Genomic DNA, 19,970 nt, shown 5'->3' with positions numbered 1-19,970 from the left:
GCACAGAGATCCAAGTCAAGTTAGAAAGTTGATGCAATCAATATTTGCTAGACTTTCTTTTCTCCTTCAGTTTCTCTTATCATTTCCCTCATTTGAAGCAGTAGCTTGCCTCAAAAACATGGATTAATAGTGCACTATGTCATCCTAAGCACACCCTTTAATTAAAGTTTTGGACCAAGGATGTATGAGCTAGAAGTGTTTTGTCCTTTTTAACCGTTTTAGGCTTGCTCTGCTTGCAATCTCATTTTGCACTTTTAGACTCATAAAAAGAGCCAGTCTTTACTGAATTGAGCACAAAACTGACTTTGAGCAGATCACTTCTCTTGTCGACGTGTCTGTCTGCAAGCTACCAAAAGGATGTGTTGTTATGACCTAGTTGATAAGCTATGCTGACATCTGCAAAATGTTTGGATCATGTTGAAGTACCTGTACAGCTCCTAAGTGTTAGACTAGCAAAGGCAACAGAGAATAGGATTTGGGGCTTCAAAACAAGCAGTGGTTAAATTTGAAGAGACATCTCTTCATCCTGTCAAATGCACTGGTGGGTTGAAAAGCATACTGCAACTCTGGTCAGGATATGGAAAAGCTAATCTACTAGCATGTCCTTTCTGTTTACTTTCTGTAATATACTCCATGTATAACACTAGTACTTTATAATTTTGCATGGTCAATGTACATAATTAATAATTAGTTTACCTTTATATGGGGGTAGAATGGTTGTTATTGCATGATATTTTTGTATTTTTTTTATTACCACATTTCACATGACTCTATGTGATTTTCATTTCTGAATAAGCTGTTCATTCCTGTATTTGCATGTTTCCCACTTTCAATGATCTAAGAAAAAGCTTGACTTTGTTTCAAAAATCAGTGCATTTTGTCATGTTTCCATGTCCCAATGCTTCCATGCATCCAGTTTATCCAGCATGGGGAATTTCAGCTCTGTCTTTAAGTTTTCATTTGAAGCTGAGGATGTTAACTTACAAGGTAAGTTAGGAAAAAGTAAGCCATCCATTTAGAATTAAATGAAATATTTTCTCACATTATAAAGATCTAGATCACTTTTGTAAAGTTAAATTGACATTTTACCTTTTTAATTTTTTTAAGTCATTTGGCTGGAGAGATCTTTCTTGAAACATGAATTTATTTATAGTGATTTCTGGAATGCAACGTACAGTGTTTACTGTGAGTACCAACTCAGGTTGGTAGATCACTACAGATCTACCATACTTAAACCTAAAAATATTAGCACATATCTTTACAGAAAAGAGCAAAGTTTTGTGGTACTTTTTGTGAGACAAATATAGCATTACTATGAATTTTTGATCTGGCTATACTCAAAATCTTTCACTGCACTGTTACAGTGGTATGATGAACAATACTTTCACAATATGTCTTTTCTTCCATTTCTTTAAAGGTGGTGTAATTGTAGGTGAGTTAGTATAGATACACATCTATGATTATTCAGACCTTGCATATTGTTCATGTCCTTGCATCAGTTATGCAGCTTTGCTAAGGAATTCCACTGAAAAAAATATGACTTTCTACATTTAAAAAAAGTAATCTGTCCTTGAAATAACCCAGAGAAATCTATAAGAAATGGAAAGGAGTAAATTCTAAAATATTTATTTAATAACATTTTTCTACTGCTAATGTTTTCTAGTCAGTATAATAAATGAACAGGAGTCTCAGTATTTGGCAGTGTTATGAATCCTGAATAAACCCTTATATAATAAGTCGTGGTGTATGTAATTCCTGCAAATATCATGATCTTCCATACGAAACTCATTACTTTTCTTATCAAAGTGCCTTGGTCTTTAAGTCGGTTGTTGATGATAATTACTTGCAGGTAACACTGGCAACCAATGGCAAATCTGCAGACTTCAGTGTTGTTGAAGAAGAGCCTTGGAAACGTGAAAAATAAGTGAAGAAATCCCTAGCTGCATCTTTAATAAGCCCTGGAGCTATCTTCTGGCAGAAGATATCATGATTAAAGAAGATTTCTCTTTTTTTTTTTCTATTTAACATCTACAATTTCTGCTTACTTAATTTCGTAAATGAAACTTAGCAAAGATCTCATCAAATCATTGTAGTGTCTTTGCCAAGCAATGATCCATAACCATCTGTCTCCCTTGTGTTACTGTTTGGATGATGCAGCTGGAGAATACTCCATGCAGTGCAATGTGCTCTCACCCAATTTCCCTTTCATTCAAGACACAGAGAATGTAAATGCTGCAAAATGGGAAGATCAAAGTGCCAGTACAGTTCACTACAGGGACTCAGGGTCACAAATATGAGAGAAACATAACACCACGTAAGCCTTCAAGTGTTTTGGTGACTCTTGTGGCATACCTGATCTGTTTATCACTGTATGGCTAAAATATCTTTTGAAAATGTCCATAATGATTTCTATTTCTTTTAATAATTACAAGCACTGTACTTTTGTGCCTAGTTGTACTTCAAACTGACCTTAGATCCAGGAGCAAGATTAATGTATAGAAGTCAATAAGTTATCCCAGACTAATAGTTAGCATCAAGAGAAGACCTTAGATTTGTATGTGCATGTGGTGTGTTTTTATCAGGTGTCCCAGGGCAGGTGCAGCTTTTATTTTATGATGGTGCAATGCTCCTTTGGGACCACAGTGCATCACATAATACAAGGCAGTATAATTACAGGGGTGGTAGTTCACTAAATCTGCCTGATGTGCAAAACCACTGACTCAGTTATGGCATTCTTAATCAAAGTAGGTAGTACCTTAATGTTCACCCTGCTCCACTGATCAGAGGGATTTCTCATGTGAATGAGACTACTCCAGTAAGGTACTGCTAAGATTGATTTTGGATGTTATGATTGGGTACTTGAGCTACAAACAAATTCTGAATCCATTATTCTTAGAGAATTATTGAATGTGATAATCAGTAGCATTTGCTATGAAGTGAAAGCCATCTTTCAAGTATATCATGTTTCAGTGAATGGCTAAATCCTGAATTCATTGCTAAACCAAATTTCATATAAAGTTAATAGATTTTTGTCCAGGGTTAGGACTGAAAGAAGACTAAACCAGAATTTCAGGATTTAATGAATTTACATCTCTCTCTCTTTTGCAGAGTAATAAGTCATATAACTCCCTAATGGCAAAGAAATGTTTTTTAGAGTACATGGCATCTGAACTAATGAGATGGTGTTTTGTAAACAGATTATATCTGACTCATCCTGTCAGAAGAAATTACAGTTACAATAATCACCCTGTGAAGTGTTTTTAAAGGTGCTTGTTAATATTCAGCAATTTTAAGATACTAGTGAATGCCATTATACTATTAGCAATGTTCTATAGCAAAGCTGAGCCACATGGCCTTGGAAGGCTCTACTCACAGAACAAGCTTTCTGCAATTTTGGGAGAGCTCTCGGAAGTTCTCAGAATGAATCGAAATATGAGCATATGGTGAACTTAAAAATGGCAGTAAACAGAGTTGAAACATTTATGGAAATAGACCACTCAGGTCTGTGCTCAGACCTGTCATAGGTTTAAACAGGAATAATGTGTTTAAGTGTAGACTGATATTTGGCTCTGTAGAAGCTATTAAAATATAAATATGGTCTGCTTTTGTTCATCTGCATTCATATAAATATCTCTGAAAATGCACACCAACCTGAGCCAGCTAAGGCTACTTGCATGGTTAATAATGTGCAAGATCAAGTCCATTGTCAGAGTATCCCTCCTTTAAGCATTTGTTGTGGAATATTTTTCTTACTGTTGTATTTTTGTCATCACTTGAATTCCATGGCTACAATCCTAAGCAAAATGACCTATATAATTTAACACATATTGAACCACTGTGAATTCTGTAAGCCTCTAACATGTATTAAAGATGGAGACCTTTTCCAGAGGCCTCCTGAAGTATCTTAAGGATTTTTTATTTTTTTTGGTGAAGGATGGAATTGTAGGTTATTCAGAGAAGTGGCAGACAGATTCTCTTTTCTTCAGCCATTGTTATCAGCATATCCAGAGTTAACCTATATCTAGCTACTGCTTCTCCCCATTAGCTTTCACTGGGTTATGTGCCAGAAATGTGCCTAGGATGGTGTGTAGGTACTGTAAAATGTTCCCTACTCTGAGGGTGCTGGCTCACATCAAGTGAAATTTGCTGTGACTTGGGTGGTAGTTATATCCAAGAAAAACACATAGCGTTTACCCTGGTTTATATCCAGCATTCTTGAGCTGTTTCATGGCACAGCTCACCCCTTAACAGATGATTTTTCATCCTTTTCACCATAGAAGTTTCTTAGCAGTAGCCACAGTGATTGCTTACCTTTAAAGTAGCTTTAGAAAACTGGTCCATATACTTTTAACTGTCATTTGAAACTGTTTAGCAGTTGGAAACAAACAGGAATGTCAGTAACATGTGACTAGGCAGCTCCACAAAATTACATGTTGAGAAATGCTTAAAATATGCTTACAGTTATCCACATGGGATGTATTGTCCTTTGAAGAGTGCTTCTTTGGATAGAGACTAGGGAAGGAAGGAATGCAATAATAGAGAAACCCCACCCACATATGGAAGAATAAATTTAGGTCTTTTGATAGGATTAGAATAGCAGACTGTGATTTTAAAATAGTAATTCTGTAGATAGAGTAACTCAGGGATTTTTCAAAAGATAATTATGATGGTATTTCTCTATTTAAATGTGGATGTGGGAGAAGGAGAAATGTTGGGATTTTTTACTCGTCTACTTGTAGCCTGACTGAATATTTAATATAGTGTTACTCCAGTGCAGCACTGTATTAAATCATCAAAAAGCTTTCCACTTCTGTGGGAAAATGTAACTCACTCTTGGCTTTCATTTCTCGGTTTGCTCAATCCACACGAGGCTGGGTTGCTACTTAACTAAACAAACAGAAAATAACCAAGGGACCATCCACTTCAGTTAATACAAAGTTCACATTTCAGCAGGCAGTGCTGGTTACTTGCCAGCCTCCTTTTACTTTCACCAGGAGTGTCGATGCATTCATTTGAATCTGGCAATTTTTTTGTATCTGTTCACAGTGCTGGGGTGGCAAAGTTAAAGGAAAAGCACAGTGGAAAGTGATTTGTTTTCTATGTAGTTGAAATTAACATTTCTTTGTACATTCATCTCATTTGCTGCTCTAGCAGTTCCCCCCACCTTTGTCTGTGGAACTGCAATATCCTTTGGCCTTTGGATTGCTGACAGCACACTGGCACATGGAAAAGTCTAGACCAGGCAAAGACGCAGCTAATTGCATACTAAATTAAATACATGCTTATGTGTTTGCTTTATTCATTTGCTGCTGAAGCGAGGTTGGCATTCTCTTAGTATCTGTTCATTGAAACTAAAGCATACTCTATGTTAAAATTATGGGAGAGGTGGAGCACTTTGACACTGAACTTGTTTCTTCATTGCTTCCCTTGGAAGACAAAGGCTGCACCAGCCTTTTAAGAAACGTGTATGGGTCTTATACATGAAGATGCTTCAAATAGGTAGGGGATAAGCCATTTGAACTGTATTATGAGATGTGCTCTTTCCATCTGAATTGGTGAGAAACTCGGTATGTCTTTGAAAAATTGTTTGCAGTGGTAAAACCTGTGCCTGCAATGCTTTGATTATTGGACCACATGAAACCCCACTGAAATCTGTGGAAGTCACAAGCTTCCAGGAAAAGTCAAGTCCCTTCCTGTCTCTGTTAATTTATAAGACATTTCACAATCCCGTCCTAGGGAATAGTCTTTGTTTGCTATTTATAATGAAGTTGATTCTCACATCCAAAAAGATATCTGCCAAGATGCTTCTTTTTTACCTAATTGTTTCTGTGCTACAAGTCCAGCACTGAAATTAAAACTCAGCACAAAAATAAGGATCACTATCATTACAGTTTTTTTCCATATCTTCTCTAAGGTACAGCTGATCTCTGTTTTTTCTCAAAGCATGTGGAATTCTAGACTTTATGCCACTTTTAAAGTACGAGTAATATAGATTTCTGATTTGTTTTCCATCACTCCCAGGGTCATTATTTTTCCAGCAGTAAACACTCAGAAGAGCACACTGTTCATCTGAGAAGTGACAGCATTAGCATTTGAACAAATTTATTCTGGTGACTGCCTGGATTTTCTTTGCTTCCTTGCCTTCACTTGTGTTATTGCAGCCTTGTTGTAGCAACACAGCAGCAATTGCACAAATCCCCATAACTATAGGTAGTATTAAACCTCACCTCTAACATTCACTTCTGTAATTATCTTCAGAAGGGCTCTGAGCTTTAGTATCAGGCTCAGAAGAATCCTTTTGTGGAGATGTAAAGGTATAACTGTTTCTCATTTCATTAAGTTCCATTCATCTATTTTTATTGCTGCATTTGAATTAATTTACAGAAGGATAAATAAGGGCACTTTATAAAAATGTACTGTAATATTATTCTGTTATGAGCCTGAAGACTGTCCTTGATTTTTATTACTGTGACTTTTAAAGCCACAATTATGATATTTTTCATCTTAGCTATTGTGATAGGTGTAGAGTCCATTGAGACAGTTAACCTCGGCTATAATTCACCATGTAACACTATATAGAAGCTCCTGTTCCCAGCAGAAAGCATTCTTGGAAAGATGAGTTATTTTCTTCTCTCCAATAATATTGATGACTTTGAAGGAAAAATATTTACCCCATTTCCTTTGTCTAAATAGTGATATATAGAGTGTAGTTTCAAGTACTAACAAAAAAAAAGGAATCACGATACTGAAGTGTCAAAGAAGGCAGTCAAGCTGTAAATGCATTGTTCAGCTTCGCCATGTAATTTTTTAAAATGCTGTGTTCTTGCTCACAATTTTCCTGAAAAAATGTATTTAGTGCACATTCCTTCCAAAGTCGTCAGTCTTTCTTCCCACATAGGCGCGAAGGCTGTATCTCTCCATGGTCCTCAGACAAAGCACAGACTCTGCAGTTCTGCACACTTAAGGCAGGATTCTGGGCAAAGTCCCCAGGAACTGGGGACTGTACAATGGATGCCTCCCTCATTTTTTCTTCCTGATCATGTTTTATGTTAAATTGAAATCTGCTGCTACGAATGAATCAAATTGCTGCTGATGCCCAGGTGCTGGTAATTCTTTTACTTCTCTTATGAGTGGGCTCCCTGGCACAAGGCTCTGAGGAACCTTCCCTCACATGTGCCCACCGTCTCAGAGACATCTTCCCCTGCTCAGGGGAAACCTGGTGGTTCCCCACTGCCAGGTTGATACAAATCCTAACACAGATAAAGTGGTTGTGCAGTTGCAAGTACGAGTCTTACAAAAAAGCCAGGTTCCAAATATTGAAAAAACCTAGAGCATATGACTGAGCCACTTAGTAGGTCTCTACTAGTCCAGGATGGAAATAACTGACAGACTAATGTAAGATATGGGGAGACAAGAAGACTTGTGAGATTTATCACTTCACCCAACCTTTGATCCCCTTTCATTTCTAACTACATTCTGCTGCGGAGCCATTGCTGATCCATGCTAGAGCATCCATTCCTTCTTGTCTGATTTTTCAACATTCAGGAGTCCTGCAACTGTTTTTAATGATGCTCTGTGGCATATATCATTGCATGAAGAGAAACTGGCATAGGCAGCATCACGCAACCTGGATTGTCTGGTACCTGTATATTGCTTTGTACACAAATAATATAGTTTGCAGGGATTTTTGTATCATTCTTTTCCATTCGTTTTCTACAGTTTTTTGGAGACTGTATGCAAACTGTGCTTGCACATTGATGTTGTAGTTAGTATTGTAGATTATAGCATTTCCATTTTGATGGTTTGTAAGGATTTGTGAGTTCCTGTGCACTACACATTGTCCTTCTTTCTTAAAGACAATTGCGTACACTTCTATCCAACACATCCTGCTCCTTAAATATACCATATTTCCTATGATCTGGTGTGAACTCTTGCTTGTAGAATGCATTAGAAAAAGCTGAATATGTATTTATAGTATTAAATATTATATGCTCAACACTGATTTAGTTAAGAATAATACAGGTTTTAGGGGTTTGTACTTGTTCTCTGGAAACTACAGTGTAGACTGACTTAAATTACCTAGTATCTGTAATTTACAGACACTCAAATATTTTCTTATAATATTTTCTATGTGATTATATAAGGTAGGGACATAATTCTCTAAAGGTGATCTGTACCTTAGAACAAAACCAGTTTTCATATGACATTTAGGATCAATGAAATATTTCTGTGTTATGTTTAGTGACAATTTATAGACAAAGCACAAAATGCAAGAAGAAAATAGGAATTTCAAGATGTCCTTAAATGCTGCAGTTCATTATGGAACAATGTTATAATAATCTAATCTGAGCAATCTTCTAGGTTGACTGTCTTGGGCAATCGTCCCTCATTGTAATAATTTTTCTTGATGTTACCTTTGCCAAATCCTGCAGTTCTTTCTTAGGCCCTGATAATGTATATTTGATTGACTCAGAATGCAGTTTTAGAAAAACTGGAGATCTGAGGAGGCAAAAAATATGTTACCAGGTACCCTGTCCATCTTGCTACAATACAGTGTGTGTGAGTTCAGCCTGTGGAAAGAGTTTATGATCTCACCACCTACTTTTGCCTTCTTGAAAAAGGACCAATAGAACCACCATGGGACCAGTGTAATTGGGTAGCATCCATATAAATACCTCTTGCTTTCTTATGTATTTTAAAGAGAATAACCACTATATTTTTCGACCCAGATGACAGTTGCTTCTCATTTTGGTCATCCCTTCCCATTAGGCAAATACCTGTTGGCATTAAGGCCGTGGCTATAATAATTTCTACTTAATAAATAAGGAACTGTTTTTAGAGGAATAAAAAAAAAATAATATAAATATTCATAACAACTATATAACAAAAAAAATCTTCCATGGCCTACTAGCTCTTTGACTGTGATTCAAAACAAAGCAAACATTGAATAGCAAGGACTGCTGTCTCAGTGTGACTGATACTGGGTATCTCTTTAATGATTAAAAAATCTATGGGGCCATGTTATTCTGCTGAGGTTTTGGAGCCTGAGTTTCTAGTAGATATATATATGTAGGAAGTGTGTTGATATACCCTTGTATTTTAATCTTTATTGTATTTTAAATCAGATGTAACAGGTATTATCTTAATAGGAATCACAGGTAGAATAGTGCTGAGTTACTAATAGCTGGAAAACCCTATTGATACAATTTTTGACATTTTGTTGAAGCATGATGTCCAGTGCCTCTCTGCACTTAGTGTAGATAATGTAGCTATCAACATGTAATTTCAGTGAAATGGTGTATACAGTATGTGTAGCAGTGCATTAATTTAATTTAATTGGTTTCTATGTGTTGAGCCATAGTAGAAAATTAGACTGTGTTTTGAAATTTTGTTCTACTTTCTGTTTTTCATTTGTATCTGGGTTTGTTTCTTTTTGGCCATTCAACTGATTAGGTTCCATAGCTTAGTAACTACTTTGTCTGTCTGTTATGGAGTATCCAGTTTTGATAACATTCAGAATCATGTATGCAGACAGCTTATTGTAAATATGTTCATTTTAGTTTTCAGCTATCTAACCAGTATGGTGTGTGTTAGAAGCTGCATGTGTGTAGTTCTCTGGCAGTAAATGAAAGTGATCCCAGCATAGATTTCCTGCCTTGTGAATGCACTTGTTATGACATGTTAATGAATTAATGTTCACATGAAGTGATAAGTTTTGTTTTCTTCGTTTGCTTGAAATGTTTGAACTCTTTATCACCAGAAGTTTAGTAAGTCACTGTTTAAATTGGCACAATGAATAAGGGGAAATCCACCTAACTGCATTCCTGTTGGATGCCCTGGCTGCTTTTGGCTCTGTGCAACGTTCAGCCCTTAGTCACATCATGGCATCATAGGATCCCTTTGAGTCATTTCCAGTTTCTCCTTGACCACAAATGCCAGGAAAGCAGTGCAGTCCCACGGCTATGACTGGGCAAGCCTGCAGGCAGCAAGGGGCTGCCAGTTCTGTCCAGAGTGCCTGTGAAGTCCAAGTAGGAACCTCTATTTCATCCCCTTAGCAGGAACAGTCTCTGAGAAAGATGAATACGCTCAGGGGCAAAGGGGCACTGTTTCTTTCACTGTTAAAAAGGGATATTAACAATTATTGGAAAATAAATGCAAAACTAACAGCTTCTCAAGCTACTGTGCTTGTTGTATAGGCCTGTTATCAGAACTATGTTTGATCATAAAACAGACATATGAACTACAAAGTCGGTGGCAAAAATCTTCTGAAATCAGGGCTGCAGTTCAGATCTATGAGAAAATAAGGCCGTATAGAAAGAAGAAGCTGATTCGTTCCTAGATGCCCTGGACCTGGATCTCAGAAATGTAATCATCCCCTCTAAGCAGAAAGAAATAAAAATCAGGCCCCAAAGCACAGAATCTATCTTGCTTGGTGAGTCCCATCCTGATGCTTCAGGATGAATTGCATGCTGGAGTACTGTGTGCTACCTATTCATCATCCCTTGCCCCTTCTTTAAGGTGACCAGACATGAACTGGAAGGTTTTGTGATCTTTCACATAAAAAGGATAAAAAGGAAGAGGGACAAGATTGGTCTTTTCTTTACATTCAAAAAGTTCTGCAGATTTTGAATTTACATACTGTACAGAATCTGTAGCAAAGTTTGTTTAAAAATTAATGAATGCAGATGATAACATTTCTCCCAACTCTTGGTTCTATTCTTGTATATTGTAGTTGGAATGCCTTGTAGACTGATTCTATTTTTGTAGTTCAGATCCTTTCCTCTTTACAAGGATTGTTAGTCATTTGCTTTTAATGCTTTCTTATGGCGTGAACTGATTTCTGTAACTTTCATGTATAAAACAAACTAGACATTCTTTCTATACTGGAAATATAGTCATGAATATAATATTTCACTAAGTGTTGTACCTCTTATGTACATACATCAATAAATGTTGATTCATAATTTTCATCTGTGAGTTTTAATTTCAGCCTGGGCTCAATATGGGAATGCTTTGTGTAGGAGTTTAAATAAAGCAGTCTGGTGTGAGAGGCTGGCTGTCCTGAAAACTACATTCAGGGTAGAAGATGGACCTGACTTTGCCTAACTGTTAGAAAACCTCACCCTTCACTGTATCCTCCAAATATTCCAGGATGCCAGCTGCAAATGAGCTCATTTCCCAAAAAGGCCAGGGCTCACTGGCTACAGTTCTTGGCAATGAAACCAAAAGAAGTGAAAAGAGATGTTAGAAGAATAGGAGAATACAAATCAGTGGCTGAAGTTGCTTTAGAAACCTACTTCCCTCCCCTGGCTACAAAAAAATAAGTCTCTTATTCATAGTCTTTCTAAAAAAAAAAATAAATAAAGCCTGTAGCGGAACTTCTGGAGTACTCTGTAAAGAAATCAACACTTATTTAACACATAAAGTAAGAGATGCTTATGGAGCAAACCATGGCCCTGTGGACTGGCAGTTGCTAAGTATGGAAAGAAAGCTCCAACATTTATGCATGCTCAGAGTAGCAGACTTTACGGAAATAGCATAACTACCGTTGTGTGATAAAGGCACATAACCGAAACCTCGGCTGTGAGGATTAACTGTATGCACAACCCTGGCCTTACTTCTTCTTAATCATCCACTTGACAAATTTCCAAAGAAACCCAGGCATGGCAGGAAGTGGCTTTGGCAGCACCTCAGCTGGCGATCTGCCCTCTTAGTCAGTAACGAACTAAGTCCTGATGTGGTGCTACGAGGATCTTTGGGCAAAAAGTAAATCTGAGGCCCCGGCTACCTGCTGCCATTTTGATACCATGTTACTGCTTTCTGCCAGAGGCAAAAACGCCTTGATCTGGCCTCATCAACAAGTGTTGTTAATAAATGCATTCTGCTGATGTAAAATTCCCTGCTTAAGTTGGTTCGTGATCCCCCATCACTCACATATTTCATGTGGACTATGTATGTTCAAATTCCTTCCCTAGAAGACGGCTATTCTTCTGTTACACATCATGATAAAAGTTGAAAATGAAAGGCCCGACACGACCCATGCAGGACCCTGTACAATTATATGAATGCAATTATATGAAGTTGTCCCTTCTGAAAATACACACTCCAAAGGCTGATTCTCTAAGCGCTTGCAAGCCCCTTGTGTACCCCTTTTCCTCCATGTCCTCAGCCTTAAAGCAAAAGATTATTTCAGGAGTGTCTTTTTATCTGAAATGTGTCCCTCTCTACAGGAAAGAATCTACTAGAAGGTGCTATAAAAGACAGTCATGAATCATTGACTCATATTAAGAGATATTTCTATATCTCCTCTCAGGCATGAAAGAAAAACTGAGATAACACTCAGGGTTATTAAAACTCAATCTTCTCCTTTGTATTAGATAGTACATGTAAACAGGACAAGGTTATGAAAGAAACGGGTGGCCCCAACGTACAGTGCTTTAGGAGAAAAACAACATTAAAAATTACACTCAGTTGGGCTAGAAAGAGTTATTTGCAGCAAGGACTTATACTACAAGAATGTACAAATACCCCAGCAGGGTTTAGTGCTTCCGAAGCTGTGCAGAGCCCCGTGCACGCACACAAAACTGAGGCAGCTTTGCAGGCTTGGCAGATGTCTGTCTACTGTCTCACATGTACAGCATGCAGTGAAAGTAGGAAGGAAAACAGACTGCATGCAAGATCAGGCCTTGTGGTTGTGGTGGTGTTAGCAGAGCAGGCAGGTTCTGTGGTGATAAGCAGAACGTGTCTGTGTAGACAGATAAATTACAAAGCTGACTGTCACCCACCAAAACTCACAGGGACAGGATCTGGAGGAACAGGACCTCACACTGTTGATGGTGCTTCTGTAGCACAAGGATGAGTACTTAGAAAAGCAACATAGGGTCTATTTTACACAGTGTTGTGCTCTTCATTCTCACTTGTGACTGAACTAAAAATGTTTGCTTTTCCTGTGCTCATTGTAAGACTAATCTATCTCCATTTGTCTGTTTTCTTACTGGGGTGCCAGAAAGTGCTCCATGGACCATTTTCCCGTGACCCATGGGCACCACTTGAGAAATGCTGCTGTGGAGATGTGCAAGTGAGAAAAGACATCTGACTCCCAACTCTCTGAAGGGACAAGTAGAGAGACCAAGCTAGGAAATGCACTCAAAATTCATTCCATTGTTTCACTGAGGTTAGTGGTATTACCTAAATTGAAAAGATCACACAAGCTTTGTTTCTGAACCTCATTTCTCCCATTTTGACTGGTCTGTAACCAACAGGCAGGCTTTATACCTATCCTCTTCATGGGCAGGGGTGAAGTCACCCTTCTTGAACAAAGGGCAATTTTGTTTTTTAAGTCACTAGCTGAACAAGAAGCCTTACCTAGAGTTTATTTCAGACTTTCACTTGACTAATTAAAGATGAAAATGAACTACAAAAGAACTGTAGGGAAATACCCAACAACTATGAACTTGACTCCACTGGTGAATCTGATGACCTACTGCTGCAAAACAAAACATGCTGAGTTGAGTGGATGATTGTGAAACAGTTTTACAGTAAGACAAACCCCATGTGCTTGCTCACTAGGATACAGATAGACAGTACTTAGATGTACCTTGGCAATGCTTGAACAAAGCCAAAACATAGAATAATTTATGAATCTGAAAACTGAAAGGAACCCAAACTACTCTGTCCAGGGATTTGCTCTCAGGCTTGTATCACTGACAGTGGTCCTCCACGGTATGTGCAGGAGGCCTATTCTCTCCTTTGGAGTGCTGTTGTCAGCTGAGATCACTGTGGCTTGATTATGGGGCTCAGCTGTGATGGACTCACCTTAGGTAAACTCATTCTACAGGCTCAGGCTGAGAGCTGCAGAAAATTGTCTCCCTGAGTTAGCTACGGTAAGGTGCTGCTAGAAATCTGCAGCAGCAGCCCTAAACCGGATGTTTGCTTTTAAAAAAAGTAGGCTGATTAAAAGCGGTGAATATAAACTCTTAAATTAAAATACTGAAATTCCCATCATGAGGCAAAACTTACCCAGTTTATTACTGTCTGTTCTGAGAAAAATGGAAGTGTGGAGTCTCAATTCATACAAAAGAAAATGTGTTCATTGAAAATTACCTAAGCCTTTTTTTTTTTTTTTCAGATTAAACCAGGGGAAAAAAACCCTTTTGAGTATGTGGTGCCAGAAGCTAGATGATGTGAATACAAGTAAATTTAGATTTAAAGCTAAAAACTCTGCTGTACCAGAGCCATTTGGTACCAAATGATACAAAACCATTTATACAGTTCAACATGGGACTATCAAAATGGGCATTAAAACTGACCCCACCATAATATGACTGCCTGAGGCAAGGCTTTCAGATGCCAGGTACAAAATTTACAGCCTCCAGAGAAGTGAAAAATGCCTTATCATATCCTCCTCTGTCCTGAGTTGCTCTGGGAGTTAGAAGGACTTCAGGACAAGCTCAGCAGACATGAAAGTTGTTGGGTGCACAGAGCCTCTGCCTGAGAGCCATATGCTCATTTACCACTGCCAGCCTACATACCCCTAACTTTAACTGTGCCTCAGATTCAGCACCAGAAGCAAGCAGCTGTTGAGCTAAATTCTAAGTTAAGTGGGTGTTTCAGTGAGGCTTTTCCTTAATATTCTGAAAAATGCTTGAGGGTTTTCCAATAGATACACTTATGTCATCTTAGACTTGAATAGTCCTATTTTATTGTAAATTTGCACATACATTATTTTCCAGTGGCAAATAAATTACCTGTAAGAATTGCATTTTAATACAAAGGGAGAGCTGTATTATCCATTAGGCATGAAGAATCTTCCCCCCCCCAAAAAAAAATTGACCAAAAAAAAGTAGTTTTGCATGGTTAGATTTTGTCTGGAATATTAAAACTAGCTGAAACTATGTCTGTTCCTTAAAAAAAAATAATTCTTATTTGACAGTCCTTGTGGACTTATTTTTATCCAAAACTTCATAATTTTTTTCCGAAAGAAATCATAAAATTAAAGACATTCACATCAGTGTTCAATACACAGCTTTTTGTTGCAGAGAATGTATGAAAGTAGGTTTCATCCCCCAGCTTGTTCATCCAAAACCACTTTGCCTGTAGAGTAGGAAGTTTTAATAAAAAACCTGAGACTCCTTGAAGGTGTCACTCAGATAAAATCTTTCTAATTCTTGCTGGACCCATCCAGACAAAATCGATAGAAGGCTGTGTTTAAAGCATATGTGAAGCTTTCACTGCCTCTGCTTTACTTGTGCTTTAACAATCGTCAACTGTCTTGAGGTCAGGAGGGCTTCTTTGATGGTGGATTCGCTTCTTCAATTTCAGCTTTTAAAAAAACTATGCAGCTATGTGAAGATCCATATCAGTCCTGCACTTTCAAAACAGGAAGACAAGCAAGAAGCAAAATGTTCTCGAAATCTTGCCATTGCTAACCTTGCTCAAATGGGTGAGAAAGGGAAGAAAAAAAGCACAGTCTCTGCGCTGTACAAAAGACATTATTACTCATCTTTGCTGAATTTGTGCTTTGCCTCTCACTCCTCACTGTCACAGCTGCTTGCTCGCAGCATGGTGTTGGTGGATGCCAAATGCAGCATGGCACAGCAATAATGAGAAATAAGCTACCAGGGGAAAATTATTCAAAATCACTTTGCAAAGGAGATGGTGAATGTAGAGGATGACTTGGAGGTGGGGGAGGTCCACAGGAAAAGGCTAATTCTTTTTTCCTTCTCAGAGCTGTGAAACATTCAAGTGCCAGAGGCCTGGGAGTGTTGAAGGTACTTTCCCAGTAGTTGTACAGAAATTTCACTCTCCCTTTACTTCCTTTCCCATCAGTTGTGTCCTCCCTCCATCCCTGATTCCCCAGAGCTCCAACCCCAGAACAATTTTTCACAATTCTTTCCACTCTTAAGAAACCGGTCACCCACTCCCACACAGCTGGAACTGCACCCAAGGTAACAGCTGTTTTCGTGCCACCTTTTTGTCCTTCTCCCTTCCACAGAGAAAAATTAGACAGTATCTGTGGTTACTGAAAGGGCTGGTATTTGACTAATCAGATCTCTTGCAAAGACTCCAGGGGAGTCAAACCCTTGAATTGTTTAATAAAGACTAAGAAATAATTATTGTCTAATGGCCTCATATAACTTAAATCCATTAACTGCCGACTTACAAAATATCTCATAATCTGTATAAACTGAGACAGTACACAGCTTCCAGAGGATTTAATTTCTTTCCTTCATCTACAGAAAGAATAATTAGGACCAGCCCTGCCCAGAATGATATGCACTAAAGAGACACTTGGTAATTGTCTCCTAATAATATTCCAGACAACATGCTTCAAACTAATTAGTACAGAGGCTGATGTTGTTGAAAAGGGACACACAAAAGACAGCCATATCATGTGAAAAACTGCAAAGTCACAATTTTGGAACTGATATTGTGGTAAGAGTTTAATATCCACACAGGTAGACATGATGGCCACATACCCTTTCTCTTTCTAAGATCTTCAAGAAAATACAGATGAAACAATCACTCTGCATTGCTTCATGAAAAAAATTATATTCTTATAAAACATAAAATCTCTCTCTTGAATGCGTCTACTGCTTTAAACAGTACTTCCATTGGTCTGGATTACATTTATTTGAAACTTTTCAAGACAAAGAATTAACACAAGCTGATCACAGGGTCTGACCTCCTCAGCATCTTTAGAAGAGATCCTCATACTTCCTAGGCACCAAGGATAGACCAAAACCCAATTTGTCTGTCAACACGCTGAAGGAAGGGTTGGGTGCTGTGCTCTCTAAATGCTGTTGGTTCAATGAGCCAAGAATAGTCATGCAGGTCTTAGTGGGTTGATCTTAAATTGAATCAAGCTGATGTCTGCTTCTGGGGGGAAGCTGACTTGACCACCAACTCCCAGAGCATCTGTGGAGCCTATGGAAGGCTGGTAGAGCAGAAAAGGTCACATAGCATTCACCTCGACCTGGCTTAGAATTTGCAAGCAGAAAAAATTGTCACAAATACTCAGCATGATTATCCTGCTGAATACTTCTTTCCCGCTAATAGCTGGTCTTACTGTTTATCCTCAATGTGGAATCAAGTTTATTTTGGAAGCTTATTTTACAGTTCAATGTGTTTTTAGCAATACTATTGCTAGTTACAATTTAGATATGATATTTTCTATCATTCTGATTAATCTGTTAAATAAATATGCAAATATATCAAGTGCTCTGTATAAAAATACATACACACAACAAACAACCCCTCATATAATAAAATCAAGATTAATAAAAATATGTACTATATTACACATATGAAACGTAGTTTTGAAACTATAATGAAACAATCACACATGAATCACAGGACATAATCTAAAAAGAACCAGCATATATAAAATAATGGCAGTGCCTCTGTAAAGACAACTTGAGCATCTCCCTATTTAAAAATATATAAAAAACCCAACCAGTGTTGTCTGTGCATTTATAGTTGCTGAACGTAAGGTAAACTAGGAAGAAGTTTGTGAGATTCTTCATTCAACACCTGTGTAGGGAGATGAATAACATCACAAACTTTTTCTTTTTCTAAAAGAGAAATTTAGGCTCCAAGACAATGAAATATCTCCTTTACATTAAGACCTATATTCAATTAGGACTTAAGGAGAGGAATAATTCTTACTCTGGATCTCTATACTTAGTGAAATGAGTACCTAACACCAGTTTAAACATAACCTTCAACAGAACATTTTGATTTGTAATGACAAATAGAAAAGCTTGCTTAAAAACATTACAGGGATTAAACAAAAACCAATGCACTGTTCATAGATGAAATATGCTGACCTACATAAAGTCAGACAACATCCTATGCATATTTTAAAACCTCTGCTTGTCTTGGGACCTTTTGCCCAGGTGTAAATTGCCCTTAGAAGATCTGCCTGCAGATACCAGGGCACTGAGCATCTCAGTGAAACACATGGGAAACTGCTGGAGGACTGCAATTCAGAAATATAATCAACAGTCTTGTGCTTTATGTTCCAGTAAAGATCAGTGTGAGCTAAAGTTAGTATTTAGCCAGCTCAATACTCATCCTCCAGGCTGTTTCAGATGGAGAACATAAAATAAAATGCTTTAGCAGAACAGTTTCAAAGACAGATGCTATGGTCAGTGAACAGGAACACTTGTGTAACCCTGCTACAGGCCATCCCTATCCAGCAGCTGACGCAGACCACAGGTTGCAATTACTTAAATTGTTTTCACTTGCATTTTCTTGGGGCAGCCCAATTAGAAGTTATCATTCCAAACTACTTGCTTAAAAATAGCACAGACCACTGGTAGTAAATAAGATTTTTTCTGACAATTCATATCAATATAATGCACAGCATCATAGCTTAATACAAATACTTTACATAACAGACACAAAAGGACAAAACACAAGCATATAACAATGCAGCTTAGCTACTCTACTATATTACATGGCTGGGAGAGTTTCCTTTCATTTTCTTTGACCTTTTCTGTAGCATTTGAATTTCTGGTACCAATACGTAAGCAATGTTTCTTTTTAAAAAGCAGATGGAAAAAATGTAGATGAAATAGAATTCTGAGGAAATTAGTGAGATCATAGAAAAAGAACTTTTAAAATATCAGCAAACTGGTACGACATAATAATAATAAGGGAAACAATTTTACTAGGCTCAGCATCTCCTAAGTAAAATGGAATAAAAAGTAAAACATCTAAGATAGAGACCCATTCTTCAGGAATAAAATACTGTCACCTTCCCTAATGATCTCCAAATGCTTGATTTGTGCATGTGTGCTAGAGCTGGGGTCATTTTGTTTCATTCATTATCTTAACTAACAGACTCATTAAAAACATGCACAAACTTGGACCAATGAATGAGGGAGGGAGAAGAGCAAAGAATATCTCAAAAACTCAAAGATAATTGTACAGGTTGCTAGGATGATAAAGTATAGAACTTTATTATGTATCAGTTTGCATTTTCATCTCTTTATTACCCCTCCCGAGAAGACTTGCTGTATGCCCATAGTATCATTTAAAAATAGAGATAAATAAATTTTATCCTTCTGGGTTTCCCTCATTGTGGACCAAGCCACACATAATTACAAAATGTCACTTTCTGTTTATAGAAGCAGATTCTGAATGCACCCTCTGCTCTTCCTAGCTGGAAGGCATTTCTGAAGGATTCTCATGTTTCAGACATTATAGAGCACGCCTTTTGGGTTTAGACTTGATTGTCACTCTTGACATTTTTTCCTCATTTACTCTTGTATCATGGCGAGTTTAGTACCTTATATGTTTCTAAGATGGAGTGACTGGATACTTCTTAAGCTCCACACAGCGAAGACCTTCCATCTGGGGAAATAATGACGTAAACTTGTATGCCTCCCAACATCCAGGACAAAGTGAAAGTCCTCTGTGTAGGGACTGGGAACTGAGAGCATTATGCAACTCTTGGGGCATATTTCAGAAAGCACATGTCAATTTTTTAACCCTGGCAACATTGTAAAGTGATTAAAAAGGAATAAAACTTATGTTTATTTTCAAAAGACATCAGTAGCACAGTGCATCTGTGAATTCCTGTTCAAGTTCCACATGATTTTGATTTCCCCAGCCCTGATCTACTTGCCAACATGGTACCATTACACTCCAGTCTTCATGTCAAGGTCCTGATGATTTTGTGTTTCATTAACAGTCATAAGTTCATCACATGCTTGTGTTCGGTCATTTGACCGTTCTTTATGAACCAAGTGCACCATTTCTTGTGATTTGCTGATGTCTCCATTTAATGCACTTGACTTCCTGTCCTCCACTGCCCCTTTCCCATTGTTAATCACTAGCTTTTTCTTCTGCCCACATCTAGAAATAAATAAAAATAAAATAATATTAATAGAGACTAAGAGAAATAAGAAAAAAATTGAACATCAATATTTAGGAAAAGGTGATTGGAAAATAAACTTGTGTCT

The 19,970-nt window shown here is 37.7% G+C and overlaps 2 protein-coding genes across 9 annotated transcripts in view; one reads left to right on the top strand and one right to left on the bottom strand.

Moving 5' to 3' along the window:
• The window catches only part of SLC1A2 (solute carrier family 1 member 2), a 91,091-nt gene extending 80,121 nt beyond the window's left edge, over positions 1-10,970 (top strand). For 4 of the 5 annotated variants that reach the window (XM_032692263.1, XM_032692261.1, XM_032692264.1 and 1 more), the window contains one exon: positions 1,850-10,970. In XM_032692263.1, the coding sequence (XP_032548154.1) occupies positions 1,850-1,924 (75 nt within the window). In that variant the 3' untranslated portion in view covers positions 1,925-10,970. Of the gene's footprint in view, positions 1-916; positions 988-1,849 lie in introns of all 5 variants that reach the window. The other variant, XM_032692260.1, reaches the window with a different exon arrangement.
• Positions 10,971-16,359: 5,389 nt separating this feature from the next.
• Positions 16,360-19,970, bottom strand: part of CD44 (CD44 molecule (Indian blood group)) — a 52,842-nt gene continuing 49,231 nt past the window's right edge. Inside the window, exon 15 of one of the 4 annotated variants that reach the window (XM_032691882.1) lies at positions 16,360-19,863. In XM_032691882.1, coding sequence (XP_032547773.1) covers positions 19,647-19,863 — 217 coding nt within the window. In that variant the 3' untranslated portion in view covers positions 16,360-19,646. The remainder of the gene's footprint in view (positions 19,864-19,970) is intronic. The other 3 variants (XM_032691879.1, XM_032691880.1, XM_032691881.1) reach the window with 3 other exon arrangements.

Source organism: Chiroxiphia lanceolata, chromosome 6 (genome assembly GCF_009829145.1).
Source record: "Chiroxiphia lanceolata isolate bChiLan1 chromosome 6, bChiLan1.pri, whole genome shotgun sequence".
In the NCBI taxonomy this organism is placed as follows: Eukaryota; Metazoa; Chordata; class Aves; order Passeriformes; family Pipridae; genus Chiroxiphia; species Chiroxiphia lanceolata.
The sequence above is the reverse complement of the archived record's forward strand: the minus strand, read 5'-3'. Positions and strand labels throughout refer to the sequence as shown.